Source organism: Anopheles darlingi, chromosome 3 (assembly GCF_943734745.1).
Source record: "Anopheles darlingi chromosome 3, idAnoDarlMG_H_01, whole genome shotgun sequence".
NCBI lineage: Eukaryota > Metazoa > Arthropoda > Insecta > Diptera > Culicidae > Anopheles > Anopheles darlingi.
Genome location: NC_064875.1, coordinates 63688214 through 63712226, shown reverse-complemented (window position 1 = coordinate 63712226; position 24013 = coordinate 63688214). Strand labels below are relative to the sequence as shown.

General features: G+C 50.2%; 7 protein-coding genes across 12 annotated transcripts in view; 2 read left to right on the top strand and 5 right to left on the bottom strand.

Moving 5' to 3' along the window:
• LOC125954419 (high affinity cAMP-specific and IBMX-insensitive 3',5'-cyclic phosphodiesterase 8) overlaps positions 1 to 310 on the bottom strand; it is a 121859-nt gene extending 121549 nt beyond the window's left edge. For all 4 annotated transcript variants that reach the window (XM_049684747.1, XM_049684742.1, XM_049684748.1 and 1 more), the window contains exon 1: positions 150 to 310. The gene's annotated coding sequence lies outside the window, so the exon portion shown is untranslated. The remainder of the gene's footprint in view (positions 1 to 149) is intronic.
• A 1462-nt stretch (positions 311 to 1772) lies between these two features.
• On the bottom strand, positions 1773 to 2997 carry LOC125955693 (collagenase-like). The gene is made up of 2 exons (XM_049686834.1): positions 2950 to 2997; positions 1773 to 2720 (listed from the first exon to the last, which is right to left on the bottom strand). Exons 1-2 carry the CDS (start codon positions 2995 to 2997, stop codon positions 1815 to 1817), a joined length of 954 nt encoding a protein of 317 aa, XP_049542791.1. The 3' UTR covers positions 1773 to 1814.
• A 45-nt stretch (positions 2998 to 3042) lies between these two features.
• Positions 3043 to 6352, bottom strand: LOC125954425 (protein lethal(2)denticleless). The gene is made up of 2 exons (XM_049684772.1): positions 6144 to 6352; positions 3043 to 6056 (listed from the first exon to the last, which is right to left on the bottom strand). Exons 1-2 carry the CDS (start codon positions 6184 to 6186, stop codon positions 3511 to 3513), a joined length of 2589 nt encoding a protein of 862 aa, XP_049540729.1. The 5' UTR covers positions 6187 to 6352; the 3' UTR covers positions 3043 to 3510.
• A 480-nt stretch (positions 6353 to 6832) lies between these two features.
• LOC125954486 (L-seryl-tRNA(Sec) kinase) lies at positions 6833 to 7801 on the bottom strand. Its single transcript, XM_049684864.1, has one exon. The coding sequence runs from the start codon at positions 7799 to 7801 to the stop codon at positions 6884 to 6886; it is 918 nt and encodes a 305-aa protein (XP_049540821.1). The 3' UTR covers positions 6833 to 6883.
• Positions 7802 to 7838: 37 nt separating this feature from the next.
• On the bottom strand, positions 7839 to 8318 carry LOC125954533 (mitochondrial import inner membrane translocase subunit Tim10B). Its single transcript, XM_049684926.1, has 2 exons — positions 8210 to 8318; positions 7839 to 8149 (listed from the first exon to the last, which is right to left on the bottom strand). Exons 1-2 carry the CDS (start codon positions 8228 to 8230, stop codon positions 7853 to 7855), a joined length of 318 nt encoding a protein of 105 aa, XP_049540883.1. The 5' UTR covers positions 8231 to 8318; the 3' UTR covers positions 7839 to 7852.
• On the top strand, positions 8300 to 10207 carry LOC125954448 (lethal(2)neighbour of tid protein 2). The gene is made up of 2 exons (XM_049684801.1): positions 8300 to 8678; positions 8738 to 10207. Exons 1-2 carry the CDS (start codon positions 8381 to 8383, stop codon positions 9979 to 9981), a joined length of 1542 nt encoding a protein of 513 aa, XP_049540758.1. The 5' UTR covers positions 8300 to 8380; the 3' UTR covers positions 9982 to 10207.
• A 112-nt stretch (positions 10208 to 10319) lies between these two features.
• Positions 10320 to 24013, top strand: part of LOC125954452 (sestrin homolog) — a 38710-nt gene continuing 25016 nt past the window's right edge. The window contains exons 1-2 of one of the 3 annotated variants that reach the window (XM_049684814.1): positions 10320 to 11397; positions 11464 to 11478. Coding sequence is in view for 1 of the 3 variants with exons in the window: in XM_049684810.1 (XP_049540767.1) it covers positions 10381 to 11397; positions 11464 to 11955 (1509 nt within the window). In the remaining 2 variants the exon portion in view is untranslated. Of the gene's footprint in view, positions 11398 to 11463; positions 12004 to 19376; positions 19520 to 24013 lie in introns of those variants that run through there. The other 2 variants (XM_049684810.1, XM_049684815.1) reach the window with 2 other exon arrangements.

The following is a 24013-nucleotide window of genomic DNA, read 5'->3' as shown; positions in this document are numbered from 1 at the left end:
TGGATATCACTTTACCACTCCACCCCTCCGGCAAACCGCAACCTGATAAGACGTCACCCACACTCTCTTTCTCTGTGTAAGACACCACGCGATTCGCGGTACTGTACGTTACGTACGTGCGTAACCGCGGTACTTAGTAGTAGACAAACCTGGTGGAACTCCTCCCTCTCCCACCTCCCTCCCCCCTTGAAGTTTGAGGGGAGAATCGGAAGAAGCGCAAAACACAAAATCCTCGAAGACGACCCGACCCGACCAACCGACGACGTACTGACTGACCGACGGCGACGTCTTACACGACCGATCGAACGGAGCGTTACGAGAATACTAACGCGCTGACGAGATGACGACGCATGGCGATGGCGCTGGCGGTTGTTGTGAGCGCGCGCGGTTCGTTCGCGAAAAGCGGAAAGCGGCACCCCGTGTGTGTTCTATTGTTGCTGCTGCTGCTGCTGCTGCTGCTGCTAGACACGGTTACTACTTCTCACGACCTCTCGCTACCTTCCCTTCGTCTACTACTACGGATGGGGTCGAATTACTTCTTCGTTCTCCGCCACCGAGGGAAAACCGAGCGCGGCAACCGAGCACGTCCACTTCGGTCACTCAGGACACGCAGCAGCAGCAGCAGCAGCAGCGGCAGCTAGAGCACGCCGCCAGCCGATTGATGTACCGAAGACCGGAGAGCCGATGACGACGAGGTGGTGAGCATAACATGACGGTGAGATGGTTGGTTAACGGTACTCTCTACACGTTTCTTGCTGGATGGTAAAAGCGAACGATACGCTTGCAACAGATAGAAATAGATGGATTGAAACCGATTTGTGTTCCAAAACCAAACCAATTTAAAAATATTACACATATTAAAGGGAATATTTTTGAAAGAAATGCTCGATTGCCTAATCCTTAATGGAATCATGCATGTGGCACTCTGTTCGTGGATAGGTCCGCGGAGAGGCTGGTGTGTTGAGGGTGGGATAATATTTTATCCAGAACCAACCTGTGGCATGTCGCGAGCACACTCTCGGTAACACCATGTTCGGTTTGACCCGAGCAGACACGATCGACCACCAGACCAGAGAGTGGTTCGTTCGACATTTCTGCCCTCTACCCACCCTCTTCAACATCATTCTGTTGCAGCGGAACAGCCAAACTATCGGAGAAGAAGCCGGGTACGAGTAGCGAGTGTAGCTGTAGCTTTCCTGGCCTCCTATCTGTTGAATGTAGACCACGAACCACGGAAGTAGGACGCAAGCATTCGGTCTGCACCCACTATTTATTGATTCCAGAACGTGTGTGCCAGAATCGTTCGCCTTTGCTGCTGCCTGTTGCACGTCTCATCGCGAGTTCCATCAGCTCAGCTCAGTTGGCGGGGAAATGCGATGCTCACCTAACGACATACCCAGTCTCTACCGGATTCTACTTCTCGCCACCAACCGGAGCGGTTTAGAACCGCCATCCGATGGAGGCGCCCCTTTTTTTACGATGCGGAACGCATGGTACCCCACGGCGCGCCACTATTAAACACGCCGGGGGGGCCGCTACGGGGATGAGTGGGCACGTGCTGTGTTTATTTATGGAGGCGGTCTATATGCTTTGATTGCATAATGTTCACGCGCCCGTTCCAAAATCGCACAAACCATGATCGTGTGTTTGTTTACCGGATCGGTATTTGATTTCAAAACGGCCAACAGCACACTACGGGATCCAGCCCCTCTACTTCTCTTCGAACACCCTGGCGCTATAAATGAATTGTTTGATGATATAATATTGGCAATTTCTTTTTTTCCTTTATTTACGCTTTTCACACTCTCTCGGGGTTAAACGGTCGAGCTCGAGAGCACCTCCCGGATCCAGTCGCTATGCTCACGCACTTCCTGTAGAGCACCCGGGTTACCCGAATTGCAGGCAAACTTCTGTCCGAAACTGGACAGTCCAAGCAGCACGTAATGCTGCAGACGACCCTCCTTCAGTACCAGCGGACTACCGACATCGCTAACACAGTTCGGTTCTTGATCACGATCCTGTGCACAGAACCGACCGGTATTCGGTGTGACAAAGTTGAACTCCTGCTGGCAGCTTTCCGCATCGAGCACGACCAACCGTACGTACTGGAGCGCATCCGCGGCCGAGCTCGTTTGGTAGTTGAGCAAACCGAATCCACTCGAGAGCACCTCTTGGCCAACGTACTGCTCGTCCGGTTCGGGAAGCCGTGCAGGATACACCCACGGTGGCAGTCGGACCGATTCCTCACTGAACCGCACCACGGCCACATCGTTGACGAACGTTTCCGGATCGTAACCATCGCGGACGGTGTAGTGTAGGGCGGTAAAAACGTGCCGGAACTTATCTTCTCCCTGCAGCAGACAGTGTGCTCCGAGATGTACCTCGATTTCGGTGCTACCCTGGACACACTGGGCCACCGTTACGACGTGCCGGTCGTCGACGAGAGCGCCACTGCAGTAACGTGTTTCCTGCTGCTCACCGAACTGTACCATTAGCAGTGCATGATGGGGGAATTGGCCGGTGTACGTTGGCCTTCCGTTGGCTTGCACTTCCTCGTTTCCAGTCGGGGTGCAAACGTGAGCGAACGTTGGCAGTGCCAGGCATGCCACTACGGCTAGCGGTAGCAATATGGAGGAATGCATCTTGAGATAGCAACGGTGAGGGACTGTAGTGCGATTGTATGGAGAGTGACTGCTTTTATAAGCGGCCACTACACTACACTGATTCGCGATCTTTCGACAATAACTAAAGGCCACTTGAATCGGTCTTCAAGTGCTCATTCTCATAGAGACAAGGTAGATCGTGCTGTCCAGAGTGTTAAGAAGCTATGCGACTGAAATTATAGACGATCCCAAAGTGGTTTATGATCTTCTAATTACTGGTAACAGACGACGATGTGTTGTGGCTTAGTGTCTAGGCTTCCGGAAAGCAGTTCAGTTTATGAATCACTTCGTAGTAATTCGGTTGTACGTTGGGGTTAAACTTGTAACCAGCCATGAATTATCAACGTTTAGATAGAATAAAGTAAAGCAAGCATTTGAATTACATTTTGTCAAACAAGGAAGCATAAAGCGTTTTTATTTCTATTTTCTTTGTCCGCAAAAACCCTACATTGACTCACTGTACAGTAACGCTGTGCGAGTGGGCTGAAGAGTTCATCCTGTTCTCTACTGTTGGCCACCCCCACTGTTTGGCTACCCCACAGCTCCTGCCATCTTTTTCTATACTAAAACCAATAAATGCTAACGCTTTCAAAGTGCACTTCATTGCGATTCTGACTCGCTTGGGGAGAGATAGTAAGAGCGTTGTGAATGGTGCGCTTCATAAAAAGTAAAAAAGCATTAATGAATTCCCGTATGGCGGTGCTCTTGTCATCCTAACTTTAACCTATTGAAAATTCGTGTGCTCTTTCGAGAGCGCTGATCTCCCGCCTTTTTGGTGATCCTCTTTGAATTCAATATAAACACAAATTGCAATCCATGGAACATCGACCGGCCTTCAATGCGTCGTTCAATGCACGTTCATCCGGTTGGTAGGGGTAGTAGTGACTGTAAAATATCTCCTAATGGACACCGTCGTTTCGGGAGTCGTCGGTTGCATGCCAACGGTTATGCTCGCACCGCCCCCGTTACTGACGCCAACGGAATGGCGTCGGCTTTTCGGTGTTCGAGGGCCCAATCCACCACCACCACCGCCGCCGCCACTGCCGCCACCATCCGTCTCCATCTGTGAGATGCAATCGAAACTCGTTCTGGACGATCGCCTTTTCCGGCTTGTCGGTGTCGTCGGTTGATTTGTCGTATCCGCATCATCGACAGCAGAGCAGGTGGAAGAGGAGGAGGAGGACGAGGGTTGTAGTAAGGTACTGGTGTTGCTCTTTCGCTCGTCGCACGCCTTCAGTTGCTGAAGCCGTGGAGATAGAAGCAACGAAACCGTGTCTTCCACACCCTCAACCAATGATCTTCCTTCACCGGCAGCACTACCACCATCGGTGATGATGGTCTTGGCCGCTTGCAGTAACTTCTGTTTGCGAATCTTTGTCAGCCAATCGATGTTTTCCTTTAGCTTATGCTTCATCATCATTGCACCGGGCGAACCGATGCCACCGGTTCCGGTTCCAGTACCTCCTCCGGTGCCATCTTTCAACGATCCGGTTGCACCCGAACCACCACCACTGGCGATCACGTTCACGAGATGTGGAGCTTCACCGTCGATCACGAAATTAGGTAGCGTCAGATTGAGTAACGATGTCGTCGGCGAGGAACAAAACATTGAACATACGTCGGCGGTGGTGTCGAGTGTGATCGCCCCCGAATTCCGATCGAGTGATCGTATGTTGAGGTCGGCGGTAGCGAGAGGAGACTTACAAGGTGATCGGCTAACGATCGTCGTCTGGTGCTCTTCGCTTGCCTCCAGAATGACGTTAAGACTACGTGATGAGGAGGAACTGGAAGCAATCTCGAGCGCGGTGAAGCTGAAAGAGGATTTATAGTTTGCCGGACTGAACAGCCGTCGTTTACGGCATTCTTCGCTTCGATTCGGTCGCTTCACTGGGGGGCAGAGCGATACGGATGATGTTGCAGCAGTTTCTTCCGTACCGGCCAGATCTTCACTTTGTGCCATCGTTGTGTGCGATCGCTTGTTGCTACCGCTAGCAGCAATACCTGTGCTAGCTCCGGTAACGCTGCTGCACGTCAGTGCACTTCCAGCATTGGTTGGCGTCCGACTGATACCCTCCAAGGTGCTTGGTGTCGTTTCGTTCCGTTGCACATTCCGTTTCAGCGATCGTGGTGTAAATTCGAGCGCCTTCGGTCGAGGAGCCCGTGAACTGTAAGGCTGTTGGTGATAGGAACTGCAGTACTCGGTTGTACCGCGCAATTGCTGCCTTTCATCGGAGTCCAGCTCTTCCGGTCCGAGGCGCCAGATCTTGTGTCGCGCATCGTCACTACACGTTACGAGCCGTACCTTGCGTCGGCTTTGCATCCATGCCACACTCGTCACTTCTGCCGCGTGTCCACGCAACTGTAGTAACGGATTCGGATGGTCCACGTTCCAGACGTAGCTTCGTTCATCGCTTGATCCACTGATCAGATACTGACCGTCGGGGCTAAGGGCTGCCTTCACATAGAACGTTCCATTCTTGAAGCCCCTATACCGCTGCAATGGTTCCGCTTCATACGTGGACACATTGTAGCAGTAGATATGATTGTCCATACAGTTCACGTACAACCGATGGCGTGTCTCATCGATCACGAGGTTCGTGAATCCTTTCAACGTTGTCGTACCCGCATACGGGAAGCTATGTTTAGGCAGAGGATCTCGCTGATGGCTGGTATAGTGACGCCGGGTGTCCCACACTTTGATCACTCCATCACCGGCACCACAGGAGATCAGCGTATTGCTATCCTGGAACACTAGCCCCGTTATGCTGCTGCTGCAACCCTGTGCCGGTATCTTGGGCGTCTGTCTCGTACGCTTCCGATGTGATGCCGGCGTACCGGGACCACCGGCATGCCCACTGTAGATGCAGTTATCCGCCCGTGGCAACAGATTCGAACCGAGCTGCGCTCTAATGTCCCAGATGAGGATCGCTCCATCACGACCACCGGTAGCGAATATGGCCGGATCATCACGACGAAACGCGGCCGTCTTTACGGAGCGAGAATGACCCCGGAACGCTTGTGTACTAACGAGATCGGATTCTGTAACCGACCACAGCTGTGCCGTATGATCCCCGGAAGCCGTCACGATCTTCATCTCTCCCGGCATCCACTCGATATCGAACACCGCATTGTAGTGACACTGTACGCCATCGAGCGCTCGCTCGCCGCCCGGTTCTTCGTTCCCTTCGTCCGTGTTCTGTATCGCCAGCTTCCCATCCTCGTTGGCGATCGCTAGCACATGCTCGTAACCGGCACACTTGGCAAACTTGGCCGCTAGGATTGGTGGCGATGGGTTAAAGTCCGCGGTAAACGTAGACGGTGTTATGCCCTTCCAGCTGTCCCGCTCCCGGACCAGCAACCGCAAGAGCGCCGCATCGTACTGCCGAACGAATCCTGAGGAAGAACACAAACCGAAAGATTGCGATTATCTACCGGTAGCCCCAGCCAGGGAACCATAATCCTTGGCCCTCCGTTACCTACCGTATCCGGATTCGCGGCGTAATAAATTGGTCAACGAATTCATAATCTACGACATTCAGCCTTTAGGGGGAGCACTTGCAGAGGCAGGATGGTTTAGAAAACACACGGGAAGGCAGGAACTCTCCGGCACATTCCAGGAAATGCGTACGCGCCTGATGCCGCGAGGAAAAGCGGGTAAAATTGGGCGGTTTTTGGAAAACAGCGCGCGAAAGCGAATGTCAACACGGCGCGTTTAGCCAGCCGCGTTCGAAACTCGAAATTCCGGAGCGCGGAAATTTTCTTCTTCTACTTTTTTTTGCGGAATTTCGGCGTTTTCTTCTTCTTCTTCGCGCGCGACCCACGAGCAGCGCCACCTAGTGGTCAAGAGGTGCAACTTTTCTGGGATTTCGAGTGGCGAACGCGGCTTGCTAAACGCGCGCATCGATGGAATAAAAAAAACCGTTGGTTGCATTTTTGCGCTGCTTTGGATCGTAATTTGGATCGTCGTCGCGGTCTCCAATGAAACAATTTCAATCATGCAAAGATTCTGGCTTGAATCGGAATCCGTAATTGGTCTTGAAAAGATCATCTCCATATACAAATTTTAGCTCGCGTAACGCTCCGTTTGGCAGGGCCTCTTGGAAGGGAAAGCGGGGTTAATTTTTCACGGAAAATCCGGCCTGCTGATAATTTTTCCTCACAATATGAACTAGGGTGACTATAATTCTGTTTATTAGTTCGGTTTCTAAAGCTACACAAACTTAAAGCAAAGCATCCGCCACAAACTGGACCCTGTCCTCCGCAATTACCTCACCACCGTTTCTCAATCTTTTCAGCAAGTCCAGCTTCCGTTCTTGTAGCACGGCAGCAAAAGCACGTAAATCGGATTTGGACATGGAGCTCTTGGCTGTGGCCATCCGCTCGGAGATGGCCTTTCGTAGCAGAAGATCTATCTGATGAATTACCGACTGTTCCATCGGAGTAGATGACGAGGGCGCATCGATCATTTTTTCTGGTTTTTCGAAGCTGTGACTGACCATTGAAAGTACTTCACTCAAGTCGTCTAAGGTCCCTTCGATCGAAATGCTTTTCTTCTCCCAGCCATACATCTCCCCACAGGGTTTCTCCAGTCGCATCCACATACGCCTTATTGTCTCCTCCGGAACGGACCGCTCCCTTGATTGGTTTCTCCGGAGTGCAAGCTCTAGCGGAACATTGAAGAACGTTTCAAAGAAACCCAACGAACGTCTACGGGCCACCTGTAGCCACTCCATTCGCATACTTCTGTAGTACATGTTATCGTCGATGAGGAAAAGGTAATCTTTGGAATTCAACAAAGTGTTAGGTAGTTTCAACGGCTGCTTGAACTCACGAATCCAATCCTGTAGCAGTCGTTCCAAGGTTTGGCGATCACTGCCGAGAATCGAAAGGATGATCGCCTCAACGGAGGATAAAAGTTGCTGCCGATGTCGCTTATACGATCCCGCCTCATCGCGAAACTGATCGTACTGGGTGTCGATGGGAACATAGGTATCGTAGCACACGTGCACTACACTAAACTGGTCGGAGGCTGCTTTCTCAATCTGTGCACAGTAAGTCGTCTTCCCGGACGCCGGAATTCCTATCAGGACGTTTAGGCAAATTCTGTTCATTCTTTCAGAGTGCCTAGTTATTAACATTAAACCGGTCACTAGCAAACTACAACTATATTACTGAAATGTGAAGTGCGATCACACGACGGCCGCCTCGGAGCTCGTCGCGACTTGAGAGGCCGTTTCTGCCTGTTGGGCTTCGGCTAATAGTTTTGCCTGCTGTGCCTCCATATCGGCCATCCTTCGCTGATTGATGTCCGTCTGAACGCCCATGTACACCTGCAGTAATCGCTGGTTAACGTTGGTGAACTTGCTGACGCAGTTATCGGCACACGAGATCTCCTGGTGCGTTAAATCCCGGCCGAAAAGGTTATCAACGCACGAGTTGAAGCACAAATCCGTAATCCGGTTGTACAGCTGCAGGAAGTCCTTGATCTAAAACGAAGAACAGGGCTGTTGTAACCGAACTAGGATCCTTGAGTAATTCCAGCTTACATTTCTCATTTCGTAGTCCATTTTCCGTGGTTTTTTGTGTTTTTTTGTGGTTTTTTGTGGTTTTTTGTGGAACTTTGTGAAGAATCGAAGTAAAAACGGCAAGCTGAATGAAAACAAACGATACAAACGATAATCCGGGGCCACGCGACAAAAATAAAAATCAGCTGAAAAATGGCTCCAAGTGCGACGAACCAAAAATCCTCGGGAAAAGTGGGCCCGCCTTTTCGCAAAGAACCACAAACGCTGCTGGCCAAAGTACAGCGGGAGTATCTGAATCTCACCTTCGCCAAATCGTTAATATTCGATCCCGCTCGGCTGCCGCTGGTTGCCGTGATCATACTCGCGATCGATTTCGTCCTCAACGTGCTCATCGTGCAAAATGTGCCCTACACCGAGATCGACTGGAAGGCGTACATGCAGGAGTGCGAGGGCTTCCTCAATGGCACCACCGATTATTCCCAGCTGCGAGGTACCCGATCCGTGAACGGCTGGATCCTCCCCAGTTCTAAAACTCTCGCTCTTTCCCAGGTGATACCGGCCCGCTAGTGTATCCAGCCGGCTTCGTGTATATTTATAGTACGTTCTACTTCTTAACATCGCGTGGCACCAACATCCGGCTTGCGCAGTACCTCTTCATCGTGATCTATCTGCTGCAGCAGACCCTGGTGCTGCGGTTGTACTGCAAAAGCCGCAAAATCCCGCCGTACGTGATGGTCATTACGATGTTCACTTCCTACCGTATTCACTCCATCTACTTGCTGCGGCTGTTCAACGATCCGGTGGCAATTCTGCTTCTAAACGCTGCCCTCAACGCGTACATCGATGGCCGCTGGACCCTCGGAAGCGTTCTGTTGAGTCTGGGTGTATCGGTGAAGATGAATATCTTGCTGTTTGCCCCCGGCATTCTGCTCCTGTTCATTACTAACCTCGGCTGGATGGGAACGCTGCGGCAACTGACCGTTTGCGGAGTGATCCAGCTGTTCCTCGGTGCGCCCTTCCTGCTCAGCTATCCATGGGCTTACCTAAAAGGTAGCTTCGATCTGGGACGCGTCTTCGAACACAAGTGGACCGTAAACTATCGTTTCCTCGAACCGGCCGTATTCGAGAGTAAAGCCTTTCACCTGGCACTGTTGGCGCTGCACCTCGGATTGCTGGCACTGTTTGCGTCGCCCTGCTACAAGTACCTCCAGAACTATTGCCGACTGCGCAACCTCGAAATGATGCTGGCACCACAGATTGCGGCCCAAAATCGGGTCGAAAAGGAGCAGGCAGCCAAACAGCAGCAGCAGCAGAAACACCGGCAGATAGCGGGCAAGCCCAAAGAGAAGGAAGAGAAGCTCAGCGTTGAGCAAGAAAAGTTTCTGAAATCATTCGAAAAGGGCATCAAACAGATGGCCGAAAAGGAGAAGCAGAAAAGCCCGCCGGAAACCGTGGAGCCCGTAGCCGCGGGTCCGAACAAGTTTTCCATTCACTTTGACCGATCGACTCAGCTGGCACTGTTACCCATATTCCTGTCGAATTTCATCGGGATCGTGTGTGCTCGCAGTTTGCACTATCAGTTCTACGTGTGGTACTTCCACAGCCTTCCCTATCTCACCTGGTACACGGAGTACGGGACCAGCTTGAAGTTCTTGCTGCTGCTGCTGATCGAGTTTTGCTGGAACACCTACCCCAGCACGGTGCTGAGCAGTTTGACGCTGCACGGATGCCATCTGGCCCTGCTGTACGGCATTGGCCGGAAAATGTTCCGCCGCATTCCCGATCTGGGGTAGCTGGGCATACCAAACCGAGAGGAGTTTCGGAAAAACCGGTCCAGCTTGTGCCGTTCTTCCATAAATGTGCCTTTAATGATGGATCCAGTTTGAGCAACGTGTGGGAGCTGATGGACTGATAGCCACCGCTTGAGTTTATCGTAAATCGTGTGTTTTAAATCGTTTACCTAAAGTAGATTTGCATTTTGTTAGTAACCGCCAATAAAACGAAACAAATTAAAAACCATCCGCCAGTGAAGTTTTCAACCCACTCTCATAACCACTGCAACCTGTTTGTTGTCATTTTGCTCTCAGCTGTTTTTGTTTGGAAAATCCGCCGCTTCCGGGATCGAGGATTTTCCGGGGGAAAACGGTCCAAGGATCGCGTGTTTTAACGTATTTTCCCATTTCGCGATCGCGATGGAAAAGCCGGAGTATGTGCGGGTGTTGTACAAATTGTCGGTCAGCCAGAGACTGGCTATCGTGGAGCGTATCGACCGGTTCGGAGCGAGTGTAAAAGATGTGGCCAAAGAATATCAGGTGCCGGTGCGCGCGATCAGGGAAGTGTACAAAAATAAGGACAAATACAGTGGCCGAAGCATCCACAGGAAGACCATCTCCAAAACAGCAGTTCGCGCGAACCAACAACGGCTGGAACACGCCATGCGCCTTTCCGTACAACTGGCTAAGGACAACGATATTCCCCTAACGACGACGTGGCTGAGAAGCAAAGCTCATGATTTCGCCAAACTGTTCAATGTTCTCCAGTTCAAGGGCAGCTCCGGATGGTATCATAAATTCCGGACACAATCGAAAATTGAGCCAGCAGATGCGAAGAAAGAATCGTCGATAAATGCAGAGTGCGGTTCGGCAAACACTGAACCAGAGTGCGATCCGCGGCAGCTGCTCGGCCAGTATCGTGCGAAAAGTACGTTTTTCTTGGTCCCCTTTGGTTTGTTCTACAAATGCACGCCTGATGCAGTGGCCGGTTACCATCGGAAAGTGTGCCCAAACGGCGGTCTGGCTGACCACCGATTGACCATTCTGTGTACGGTGAATATGGATGGTTCGGAGAAGCTTCCTCTAATGGTGATCGGGAACGAAAAATCACCCAGCTCCTTAAGCGATATCAAGTCACTACCAGTTCTCTATCGGTGTAATCTCTGCTCCTGGTTATGCTGGACAGTGCTGCGGAGCTATATTGAGCAGCTGGACAAAATATTCCAGAAGGCAAATCGGAAAGCGCTGCTCGTAATGGAGGATAGTCCGGCGTTCGTTAATCGAGAGAAGAATATCCAGCTGAACGCTATTAAATTGCTGTTCTTACAATCAAACTCCTGCTTCGGTAAACTTCAGTTCAGTTTCATCAAACGACTAAAGCAACATTACCGCCAAGAGCTGCTAAACCAAAGCCTGGAATCGATGGAAGACGACAAGGTATATAGTTGCTCTTGTAATCATCAGCCCTCTATTCTCATTGGAATCTATTCTTTGTCTTTTCAGAGTTTCAACTGGAAGGTAACTGTATTAAATGCCGTTAACATCCTAGCGCGCACCTGGTCTGGCGAAATTTCCCCTGCAATTATCAGAAGCAGCTTTCAAGAGGCAGGATTTAGCAAACACCAAAAGGATCTCCCCAATAGTGAGGTACATTCGTGTAGTACAGATGGGAACGGTATAGCACCAGAGCTACTGATCTCCGATTGGTTTGATGGGTACTGTGCAGTGGATGAAAATCTGGTTTGTTCGGGACTGCGCGGTGATCGAGCTATTAGGGACATTATCAAGAAATCACAAAACCCATCCGCAGTCCCTGTACAACCACCGAATCCTCAGGCTAGTTTGGTGTCTAAAGATAATCTTCAAGCAGCTTTGTCTGAAATCCAGGGTGTATTATACAGCGCAGAGAACGTTCCCAAAGATATTCTTGGTCACTTTCAAACCATCCAACAGCTCTTCGATGGTAGGCAATCGTTAGAAACAACAAAATCTTAATCGCAGATTGATAGCTATTTTTAAAATAAAATTTGCTCAAATATGACATACAGCGTTAGGTATTTTAAATACCTTCTAGTCGTTTAATTTCCTTTTCGTTTGGTGAGAGAATTTGATCGAAAACTATTCAAACCATGAACGCTTAAAAGTCGCTTCCAATAAGTTGTACCGTTTTGCTTTCGTGTCTGACTAACAACATTCCTAATGAGCTGTAAAGAACTGTCGCCATTAGAACCTACTTTACGATGTTACGATCGTAATCATGTTCTCCGCTCGTTCGTTCTAACTACCGTCTCCCTCCCCATAGTGGATGAGGTTCGTTGGTGTTTCACTTTCGTTACGTTCCAAATCCTGTCGGCATAAATCATCAACACGATCGCCAACGGAAGAAGAGTCCACCGTACTTCTTCTTCGCTCGCCTTCTTTAAAAACTGTATTCCTCAACCGCACGCCCGCATGGACGGTCGTTAAAAGCGTTGTTTTGTAACACATCGTGCACACTGCCGGTGGCCGGTACCTTGCGTTGTGGTATCTTGTGCCCCCTCCCACCACTAAGGCTTAAGTGCCACAGTCTCGCTCCACTGGCTGACCTTGACTTTGAAAACGAAAACACCACACGGGCCACGAGAAGGTGACTCAGCACCATTATGGTGTGCGCAAAGTCACCGTACGATCCATGCGGGTCGCAGAGCGACTGGCACATTAAAAACCCATCCACCGGTGGCTCTAAACCAGCCGACAGGAAGACGATCCGGGTTCTGGAAGCGGGGAAACATTTCGTAACATTCCAGAACTCGTTCGGTTTCGTCCAAGTTGGCCCATTTTCCATTTGATGATTTTTTTTCCTTCATTTTTTGGCCAACCCGGACCACCTGGGGACCAGCTTGGAATGAAAATGAATTGAATAATGATAGATTGGGCTACTTGAAGGTGCACATGCGTAATGAGCTACCCTCAGCGGGCGTGCGCCAGCAAGGGGCCAGGAAGTTGTGGTACTGACCTTCAATGATTTTTGTTAGTGTTGTTTGTTTTTGGGAAGTCAGTACGAAGTCCGCATCATCCGGAAGTGGCCCCACTGGTTTCCAATGCGGTGGAATCGATCGTCGGTCTTGAATTAATCCCGTGATCATCTTCCTGGTTGAGTTTAATGGCGCCGCTCCAGACTACCGGTACTCAGATGAATCAGCGGTTAGCTGAAACTGTCCGGCTAGAATCGGAGTGAACGGATGGCCTTGGAATGTTAAACGGGAACACATCGCAGCAAGCATGGTCGATCACATGATAAGTTGCCTCTCTGCATGTTCGTTATGATGGCGATTGTCGCTTCTATTTAGTAGTATCGTTGCTTTTCTACTAAAACATTGGATCAACAGGTTCGTAAGGAATAGATAAAACAGTTTGAAGCAGACTCTTTGACAAAACTCTAATATTACCTAGAACGTTCTCTAAAGATCCTTCTTGGAAGCTAATCCTGCTAAATTTATGCCTTATCACATTTTTTAATGCTGCTGCTCATCTGCTGGCTCCGTATGGAACCGGATCCGTTTCACAAAACGGTCCATTGAGTGAACCAAAAATGGCAATACATACCACGGTCTAAGTGATGATCGCTGTTAGCTACAAATGATCGCTTCATCTATCATGCAGTTAATGGATTTCTTGACACTTTGAAGCCACTCGACTCGCCCAACTCAGCCGATTATTTCAACGGTTATTTTATAGGCAAGTTTATCGCTAAACAGACGGGGTGACGGAACTAGATTCGTCCCCGAATGTCTAGTTTACAGGAAAACGCTGTTTATCACCGCCGATGGTTCCTTACAACCATTAGTCCAACAAAAGACTTGATAAAGGAGATAGATTTGAAACACTTCGCCTTACTAAGAAGCGCTCCTTTGATCACGTCTCTTGTTATGGGGAATTCTGGTACCAGCCTCATTTCATTTTAAACCGCAACAAATTAACGGTGACTGCCTGGCTCATTAGCTAACGCGTTGCAGTAGTACCATGGCGTACGTGAGCCTGCTCCCGTTGCCATCACAGTACGGTCTCGTCAGCGAGCGCATTAGCCAGATGAGTTCAAACACTCGACGACGACAACCCATTAGATAATCCTCCCAGTAGGTATGGTACCGGCATGTGCGAAAACAGATTCGCTCGCCCCACCACAAAACACGTACGGGCGGATGAGCGGACGGGGGAGGTCACATTCCCTGAACCCCTTCCGGTGTGAGCATGTGAGTGCTGCCGTCAGTCGGTCTCGCCCGATCGCATGACTCCTTGCGCATCATCAGCGGTGGGGTGTGACTCAACTCACACGATTCGACATTCGATAACATCCTGAGCGCGTTTCTAGTAGTTACCACTTGCGCTACTTTCAACCGCTACCGGCCACTTTTGGCAAGCTCACCCGCAATCGGTCCGCACGGTTCTATAGCGCGCAATTACGACAGACACCGTGGCGGTGCGGTTACGATCCGTGCTAGACTTCTGGGAACCAAACCAACCCCAAGCTGTGCGTACACCCAAAGACTCGTGCTCGTCCGGTTTCGCAATCGTGCATCCCACCATGTTTTGCATGTTTTGGCGTGCGTTCCTCCTTCGGTCCGATCGTGCGATCGTACGATCACGCAAGGGATTCTATTTTTAAGGCGAAACCTCGATGCACCATCATCATCAACATCGTTTGCATCGTTTAGCGGTGGTGCATCGAATGCACACATTCTCTTCTCGCCACCTCCGGGGGTCACTTTCACCCTTCCGGTCGTGCTTGAAACGTGCATTTTCCACCACCCTGCAAGATGGGCAAACAAGGAATCTGTAGGATCGCACGATGGTAATGGCTACTAGCTGGCAGCAGATGCGGATAGAGATGCATCTCAGCCGCGCTAGGGAGGCAGTTTATTTCTTCCTCAGCTGCAGCACCTGTAAGCCATCAGGAATGTGGTCAATCATGTGGCTGTACGCATACCTTACCAGACCTTGTCCTTCTCCTCAGTCCTGCTCCCCTGCAAAACGGCGAGGAAATGGTGGTACGCGTGGGATGCTGGTCCGACCACCAATTAGTCACTTCGGCGTGCCGTGCCGAATGCAGTGCGGTGCATCCTGTGCACCGCGCACCCGGAAGATGCGAATCGGTGCGAATTGGCCAACGCGTTTGTTTGATGGTTGAAGTTGTAAAAATAACCTTCGCTTTCGGGGAGCCGCGTTTTGAGAAAACAAATTAGACACACGCACAGAGCGAATGGGGGTTATGGGGATGTTGTTTGAGTAAGAATAGCGAGGGAGCAAGCGAGCGAGCGAGCCGCTTTACCCCATCTGATCTGATGATCATAGCTAGAAGATGTGTCGAGAGACTGATTCACGTTTTTGGCCTGATCTTGACGCGGTTCATGCGGTTGATCTTATTTTAGAGACATCAAGTAAGCTCCAAAAATGGTGACAAACTCATCATGTGCTTTGTTAAAACTACCTTGGCTATAAAAGAATAATCTCAATTTTTTTTAACTTGAAGAAACTTTGAAGAACAAACGATGATCGAGCATGGACACCAAACACGAATTGGCCCCCGGGGGCACACCACCTTCGCTACCCAAAAACCAGTCGAGGTCACAGAAACGGACACTTGAACCGTTGTTACTTGCGTTCGATACCAGATCCACCAAACCAGATTAAAAAACCCCGCAGGCAAGCAAAGCAGACAGACAAACAACGAACTGCAGCCCTCCGGGAGATCAAACGAAGAAAAGCAAGAAGGCAAAACAACCCCAGCAGGAATGGATGGTGACGATCGTCAATAAATCAAAATTTTGGAGAATTTAAAAATAGTCAGCCCGAGCAAGGCTTCTCTCCTTCGTCACCATCATCATCATCATCATCATGGGCAGAGGCCGGTTGGTTGTGGGGTCCAAGTCCAACTGCGTACCCGCAATCGAGCTGCATCCCAATGACACAAAAAGAACGGGTGGTGGGAGCGAGAGGAGAGGCCGACAATAATCACTTTTTATTTCTTATTCCAGTCCGGGGTTTATGCGAGGTTTCGTACAGGCCGCTTGGTTGCTTTAGGACCAGCCGCTTCGCCCTATCGTGGTACTCCGTTCTGTGGTCGTTTGATAAGATGGCCACGGGCCGGGTGGGGCTTGGTGTGGTGCATACGCAGTGCGTTGAGTTGCGCGTTCCGGTCGGCCAACGGCCGTTCGAGGTTCCAGTTCGCTTTTATCTCGCCATTTTTATTTTATTTTTCCAGGGCCCCATGTTTTTCTTTTTTCGTATTTTCTATTGTGTGTTTTGTGTACTTCAGTTCGGCCCTGGATGGTACGGTACGGTGACAGCGATATGCCAGCGCTCCAATGCTACGCCATCCAATGTCTGCACGGGACACCGGGGTGTAGCATAGATGGATCGCTTGCTAAACATAATGTGACGATCGCCGAGGGAGAGGCAGGTCACGCAGAATGGTGCGGTGATGGAACGATCGAGGAGTGGGCCCCTCGATCTCCTCCCTGATCAGAGGGAGGAGGGAGATGATGCTCACTAGAATGGCAAATGAGCACGTTCGCCGCGCGCGATACAATGTTGCGGGACCGAGGCTCATGTTGGTGCGTTGAGCTCGATCAACGAGAAGGTTTACCCTGTCAGGGACAGGAGGACACGGGGAGGAGGAGGGGAGCGCGGAAGCCCTTTAAATTTATTTCTCACACGACAAACGCCGCTCAAGGTCTTTTGTGTCGTCAATTCGGCGAAACCAAACTGCCAGACCCCATGGCCGCATGTGGATCGGGCTGCTGGCGTTGCCGCGCGCCGGTTTGTTTTGCCTCATTTTATGCGGTGAAGCGTTTGACCGTTTTATGCTGCGGTGATGCTGAGCGGTCTCTACCCGATCTCCCCGATTGGACGGGGTTGTTGTGTGTGCTCCCACTGAGGCAGTCGAGGCAGTCGTGCGGAGGAGCATGTTCCACGTATTTGGTGTTGTTTTCATTCTATTTTCGATCCAAAGATCGCGTCGCCATTCAGCGTGGATCACGAACTTACTGGCAAGGGATGGGATGAGATGAGATGAGATGGGATTGTATGTTTTGTTTTGGACCAGTATTTGGTATCGCAAAGAGTTGGTAGAAATTTGTTCGCACTAAACATTCGAAAACTCTTGACAAATGTAGGGAATGATTGCAGAAGTATTAACTGCAATAAAATCCAATCTAATTGACTAATCCATTTTGAAGAGCAGAACGTCTCTTACCTTATAATCGCGGCAACAGTTCGCTTGGTTCCAAAACAAAAAATGGTTTCATTCCGTCAAGTTAATCATGGTGCAAGAAGACCCTGACTAACAGCCTACTACAAATTAAGGTGTCCATCTGATGCTGGAGCTTACCATTTGAACCGAGTAGCTAGTAGTAGCCCGGCTTGCTCGCCACCCAATGGTATCGTTCCGAATCAAATCCAAGGTCCGACGCCCTAGCAGCTCGTCTACTGGTACGAACTACATCAACAGCACCCATACGCCACCTTAGGGGAGGTCCACTCAATCCCTGAAAGGGCCATAAATTAGCATCGCATTGACAAACGTGCCATGGAATGGCACGTAAATCATCGCTGTAGCCAAGCGGTCACCCCGTTAATAAGACATTAATCATCATCTGAACCAGCAGCAGCAGCAGCACCACCAATTCGTTCCTTCGGTCAAGGGCAGAACATTAAGTTGGTTCCATAGGACTACTAGCAGGCCCACAACGATCAACGATCGCGCGCCGTCACGGTAACGAGTTCAACGAGACAAAGTTGGGCGGAAGTGATAGAGCGGACCCTTACGTCTGTGGCCATTCAGCGCAAGAAGTTGGTGACGACGTTCTGGCGGCGATAGTGCAAACATGAACAGCATAGAACCACCACCAACGGTCGTGTGCCTCGTGGGGTCCCTTGATCTCCGCCACCGGTGGTCGCGTGTGCCAGACGGACTATATTGTTTACCTATACAATCACCATCATCATCATCGTCGTCATCGTCGTTGTCGTCGTCGTCCTCAAGTGTCTCTAGTGTTGGCGCCTGATTGACTTGTTTGGTTAGTGCCGATCTACCTGATTTCCTGAATCGAACCGTTGGTGGCTCTATTCGAGGACATCTGTTGATAGCGGCTCACCGGGCGGGGCGCCGTTGTCTATAAACGATCATCTGAGGTAGCATGGCTGATGGCGGTAGTAGCAGAACCCTTCCCCCCCCCCCCCCCCCCCTATAATCACGTCAGGTGATTCTGTCAAAGTGTCCTCAGATCGCTTGGTAAACAAAGTGTTTACGACTAGTTTAAAAATAAATTATGTTCCGTATGAGTGCGGACAGAGGGAGCGTTATGCATGCCAGCAGCTTGCCTTCCTCTCGCTAGTCTGATTCGCGCAATTGTTCTAGCTAGGCACAATCATTCACTGCGGTGGTCTGGTACTCATCACCACGTTGGTGCTCATCCTTTTCTAATTCAATGAGCAGCTGATGCAACCCTGATACGTTGTTCGATCATTCAATCTATCCTGGGCGTATTATTCTTAGAGAAACCGTGTGACGAGACCGGATGCGGTGTTGGCAGCAGCGTATCCTGCACCGGAAACGGACATACTACTGCGCGAGTCGTCATCTGAAGCTCGTGGTCAGTCGGCTCATTCGTGAGCAGTTTGTTCGGGTACTTCTATAGTTGTGCTCTTTTAGTATAAGATCTGGGTGTCCTGTTTACTATCAACGACTTCGCGCTGAGAAGTTACCGAATGTGTCTTAACAATTTGATCTCGGGGGGTGCATATGGATCGCGTGTATCTTCGGAGACCTTTTTGGAGTTTAAAATAAGATCTCGCGCCACTCGCTGCGGGTTAATCGTCTCACCGTAACAGTAGGGCATCAAGCAGCGGTTGTGTTGACAGCAGGTATTACTAGAAACTCGTCAGACCACTTGGTTACGTCTTGTTCCGGGGGGCTTCGAGTTCCAATCGCACAACGTGGGGTTTCCATTGTGTGCTCGGGCGTCTCGAACGTTTGTTTACCGACATCTGTCTACTGCAGCGCGCCAACCTCGCTATCTCATTGGGAGGGTGCACTGGAAATCACAGCCACTCATCGATACGCCACTGATAAGCTTGTCATCCAACAGCTACCGGTCGGTGAGACTCCGCGACGTCGCCCAAGTCCCCCCGTCAGGCACGGTACCCCATAGTACGGACTGAAGTGAAGGCGCTTTGTCTTAACCGGGTGCTCGTGGAACCTTTGTTTTCCCCCCGAGACTGAACTCAGAGAAGTCAGAGGAGTCAAAGAAGTCCCAGTGTCAGATGAGACGAGAACGGCCACGCTCGATTTCAAAGTCAAGTGTTGCGGCGTCCAGGCGTGTATCAGCCGACGACAAAGACATTGCGTTGGTGGACATTCGGGCGTCCGCGTTGTTGTCGCTGTTAACGTGATTCGTGAGTTAAGCCTCTGCCTCGCTTTTACGGAGTGCACGGGCCCGTGTTTTGAGTCGTGGCGAGTTTGAATGATTGTTTTATCGTTCCCCAACCGTTGTTGTTAGTAGAGCGAATCGTATCGAAGGTAATGATAACAAAGACCAACCAGAACGGACCAGATCTGTGTTAAGTTGAAGCTGAGGTGGATGAGGAATCAGGTTTGTTCGCTCTCTTTCTCCCGGTCCATGTTAATTATTGGCGGCGTACGAGTGTCGCGCCAGTGCGACTTGTTGGCGTCAACGCAACGTTCAATTGCCAGAACGGCGATCACGGATTCCAGAGGAGCTAAGAACTTGTTCTTGGTTGGTGGTTGAATGCAAATGATTTGTTGGAACAGTGTTCCAGGATTTGAAGTTCTTAAGAGCTTCTAAGAATGAAGTGCAACGAAACCATATTAACGGTTAATAGTTGAGGACCGTTTCAGTCTACAGACTCTGGGAACTTCTTTGGTGGCGATGTGCTCTAAGATTCTGTTTGCACACCCTCTAATAATGTGAAAGCAGCGTCGAATGTCCGGGATGGTTCAACCGGTCAACGACTATATGGCGTCCCTAACTCTATTTACCTTTTGATTCAATTTGTGACCATTGTAGCGGTCCCAACCAAGTGCAATCATGCTCGTCCCGTCCCGTGTGTTAGTCTTGCGTCTGATAACGAAGATGATCGACCATGTTTGCGCTCAGCTGCTCGATCGCGCTGCCTCGCGGTGTGCGCCCGGCGGTTCAAGGACGCCAATCGTATGGTCTGTTTGCATAAGAACACACACACACACACTCTATCTCTCTCTTCCTCTCTCTCTCTAAGTTGGTTTGTTCGCATGTTCGGTCTGTTGATATGTTTGGAGCCCCATCGAAAATGCAGATTCTCTAGACCGCGATCGGCGGTACTACCACGTTGCCACTATGGGGGAAGGGTGCGTGGTGTGTGCTCACCAAGAACATAAATGGCAAACCACATACATAAAGCACGACGAGCCGCGCACGCTGTCATTCGTAGTCTTTAAATAAACAAAAGGAAATTTAACCGCTTTATCAGCCCCATTTTTCACACTCCTAGTCCCCGGGTTGTGGGGGGGGGGGAGGGGGGAGGGGCGATGGCAAGAATGGGCCTGAGACAGTCAACAAAAATAAGAAAAAATCGCGAACGCGAAGCTGAAGAACTGAAAATAACAACTCAGGATGGCTGCCAAAACGGACACAACTTGAGTAGCAGCAGTGTGCCGGGAAGGGACCGACCATGCCGCGCGTGCACCAACTGATATCGCGCGCCCGCGCGCACACACTCACATGGCATGCGCACGGACGCAGAACCGCCGCTGTCGCTGTCAACAACAACTGTTCACGCGCTGTTTGCGTGCACGACACACAGAGCGTGCGCTCGAGGTGTGTGCTTGCGTCTGGTCCCCACTAGAAGGCGGCAGCGTGCGTGTGATTATCATGCGCGCAGTAGATAAAAACATGCGCCGAAGCCTTCCACGCTCTGCTGTTCTGAGCGCTGTGCCAGCGAAACAGCGGCACTAGACATGTCTTCAAATGTAATTAATATTACGGATAAACACCCATCGATCGATGGCCCCTAAATGGCCACGGACGGTATGTTACGCCATCCGTGCGGTCCTGGTTCCTGCTGGCACAGCTGACGGGCGAAGACAAACATTTGCACCATGTGCTTCACGGGGTTTGAGGTAGCGGACGCTGGAGACCTGGATGAAGGGTGTGTGTTTATGATCGTCCAGAGGTACACCCCAATGGGAGGCTTACGAAGCGTCAATTTATAGCCGAGCCAATCTTAAGCTTTAGCTTTAGAACGCGGTAGCTGCAAGCAAACCACCCCGAGGTCGGCTGATAAGGAGGAGTTTAGGCATGCGGTTTGCCAAACTGTATTATTTGCGAAAAAGCAACGACCCGCAGAAACATCGGAGACAACGCCCGGCCAATAGCGGTGTCGTAAATGTCAACGGCGTGGCGGGCACATACGATAAGGGGAATGCGGTAGTACATATGACGACCGCCCGTCATACCACTGTTGAGCTAGACGGCACGGTTCCTGTCGGTCATGATTCCGATAGACCGAAGAGCACGTTTTTTTCCCTCTACTTCCTGAAAGACAGGCGCTGCACAAGAATGCTCTTGTTTTCGAGTTGATTATCAACAGTTTTAGTGTAACGTGTTGTGCTGGTGCAATAGGAACGATTATGATAAGCCTTGAGCAGCACTGGAATGAGGTCCTGAGCCATGATGACGCATTAGTATTGTAATATTTTGTGCAACGGCGCCTTTAACCCGGCGACTCTATCGGGTGAAAATTTTCCATTCGCAAGTAAGCATTGATAAACCCCGCAGGCCGAAGCCATTTGCTAAATATGACACCAAGGTCGTCCAATACCAAGCACCAAATGCAGTAGTACAGTGCACGTCTCTGGCAGAAGCTAGCCGAATTTAGGCCAACGGCAGTAGGCGGCGTTCTGGCGGAGGATCGCCTCGATGCTACTGCGCAGTCGACGGTCGTGTTTACGCTGGACCATGGACAAACAAGGCAGGACCTTATCGTTCTGCGAGAGTGCGATTGTGGTTTGCCAGGCACCATCAAGTGCCGGGGCTCGGCATCGCCAGTGGCCAACAGAAAATTTGGGTTTCCGATAACCGATGGTGGTTAAGCGGAAGCTACAAGTTCTGCGCAATGACCGTGTACGACAAGATGCTTCCAAGCTCCGGAAGAGTTGCAACTACCAAAGTCTAGCTTCTACTGTTTACTTTACAGAGAAAACAACAGAAAATTTTAGTGTCGATCTTATTTTGAGATTTCAAATTCCGTTGTGTAGATTTTGCGCCCTAACGGATGGCGTCATATAACCAGCAATACTGGATCTTTCTGTCGAACACACTCGTTCTTGTGTGGCGCAGTTGCAGAACTAAATTGATTACCTCATTAAGTCGAATAGGTTGTCCTTGAAAGTTTTGCCCAGCCACTGCTGCCATAGCCTAAAGTAGGCCCAACAATAGGCATTTCGGGAATGAAAATTAATTCTCCAAAGTGAAGCGAGGGTTAACTCACACACCGTGATGCATCAGTTTCACAACCGAGATATGTGTTGCTTCGTGGTTTCAAGTTCCACGGTGATGGGGGCAGGGTCGTTGGAGGGAACGCACTATTCCCAAGTCTAGCTTCGTTTACAGGTTCCCGAAGGACGCATGGCAACAAATCGCTCCATTAAACCCCCTGGGCAAACGACGGGACCCAACCACGGCGACAATGTAACGACGCAGTACCACCCCACACACACACACATGCCTTAGGGGGGGGAAATGTTCGGGAAATTCGTACGCACCAACACAGGCGCATCCGGGAGGGATTTCCCGGTTTGCTCCAGGAATCGATTTCTGGAAGGGCGTCCCTGAGATCCCGTATTGAGTCCTTGTTCCTGTTGCTGGAGTTGGTTAGTTCGGGCCGGGTTTTTGACGATGCTTCGGATCGTTAATTTGTTGCCGGTTCGATTCCCGGTTTAAATGGTGACCACTTGGGTGTTGGGTGTGTGGTGTGCGTTCGTTTGTTTGCGTGTGTTCCTGGACTCATCCCGAATTTTCATCCCGGATTACCTCGTTTGGTGCTTGGTGGGTCGGTGAGTTCCAGGAAAAGTGCTTTCTTCTTCCTCTTTCTGCTGCTGGTGGTCACAGTATGAGTTTACTTTGCAGCAGTCGAAAACACCTTCCCATGTCCTTGACGACGTGTCCTTTCGCCTTTGACTGGTAAGTGCGTACGGGGAGCATTACAATGATGATACAGCACAACATGCTGTGTTGTTGATTTGTTTTAATTATGGTTACGATAAAAAAATTTAAATGTTATTTCTAAACGAAATTTTTAACTGTACCCTGCGTGAAATTATGGAAACGTACCCCAAAACGCAACCAAATTCAACGTCATTCAACGAAGCGCATAAAGCATAACTTCTCTCAAAGCCCCTAACGCCGTTTCCGTCCGAGATTTCCCTTTCACAAGGACGACAACGACGCAATACGTGATGGTATTTGCCTCCGGCAAACTTCACTCTCGCACGCAATGACACGTGGCAAACGATTGATGCCACTGACTGCTAACCCCCGCGTAAGGGTGGCCAGGGTGATGCAACAATACCAAAACTGGGAATTTAAATAATACAAAGACATATATTTACCGTTACATATCTTTGTTGAAAGGGCTTCCATGTTCTGTAGCTGAAGCAAATCTGGAAGAAGCATACCTTTGCAACCATCGTTCCCTATCGCTGGTTATTAAACTCAAGGTTGATCCCTTTCTTGCACGGTGAAGGTGTCGCAGGGAGTTGGAGTGTCCTTGGTGACGAACGCCTAGAGAAGTTACACGCCACAATACACCACATGAAATCATCCGTAACCATCGTTCCTTCGGGAACAACGAGGAGGCTTCTTTGTCGTCACATAATTCCTGCCCCTCGCTCGCTCGGTTGTGTGTCGCCCCTTACCTCAACATACTCTCCTGGAACAAAAGTGCGTACAAAGCAGGTTCAGCACAGCACAGAAGCAGCAGCAGCAGCAGCAGAAGAACCAGCGTGGCGAACGTA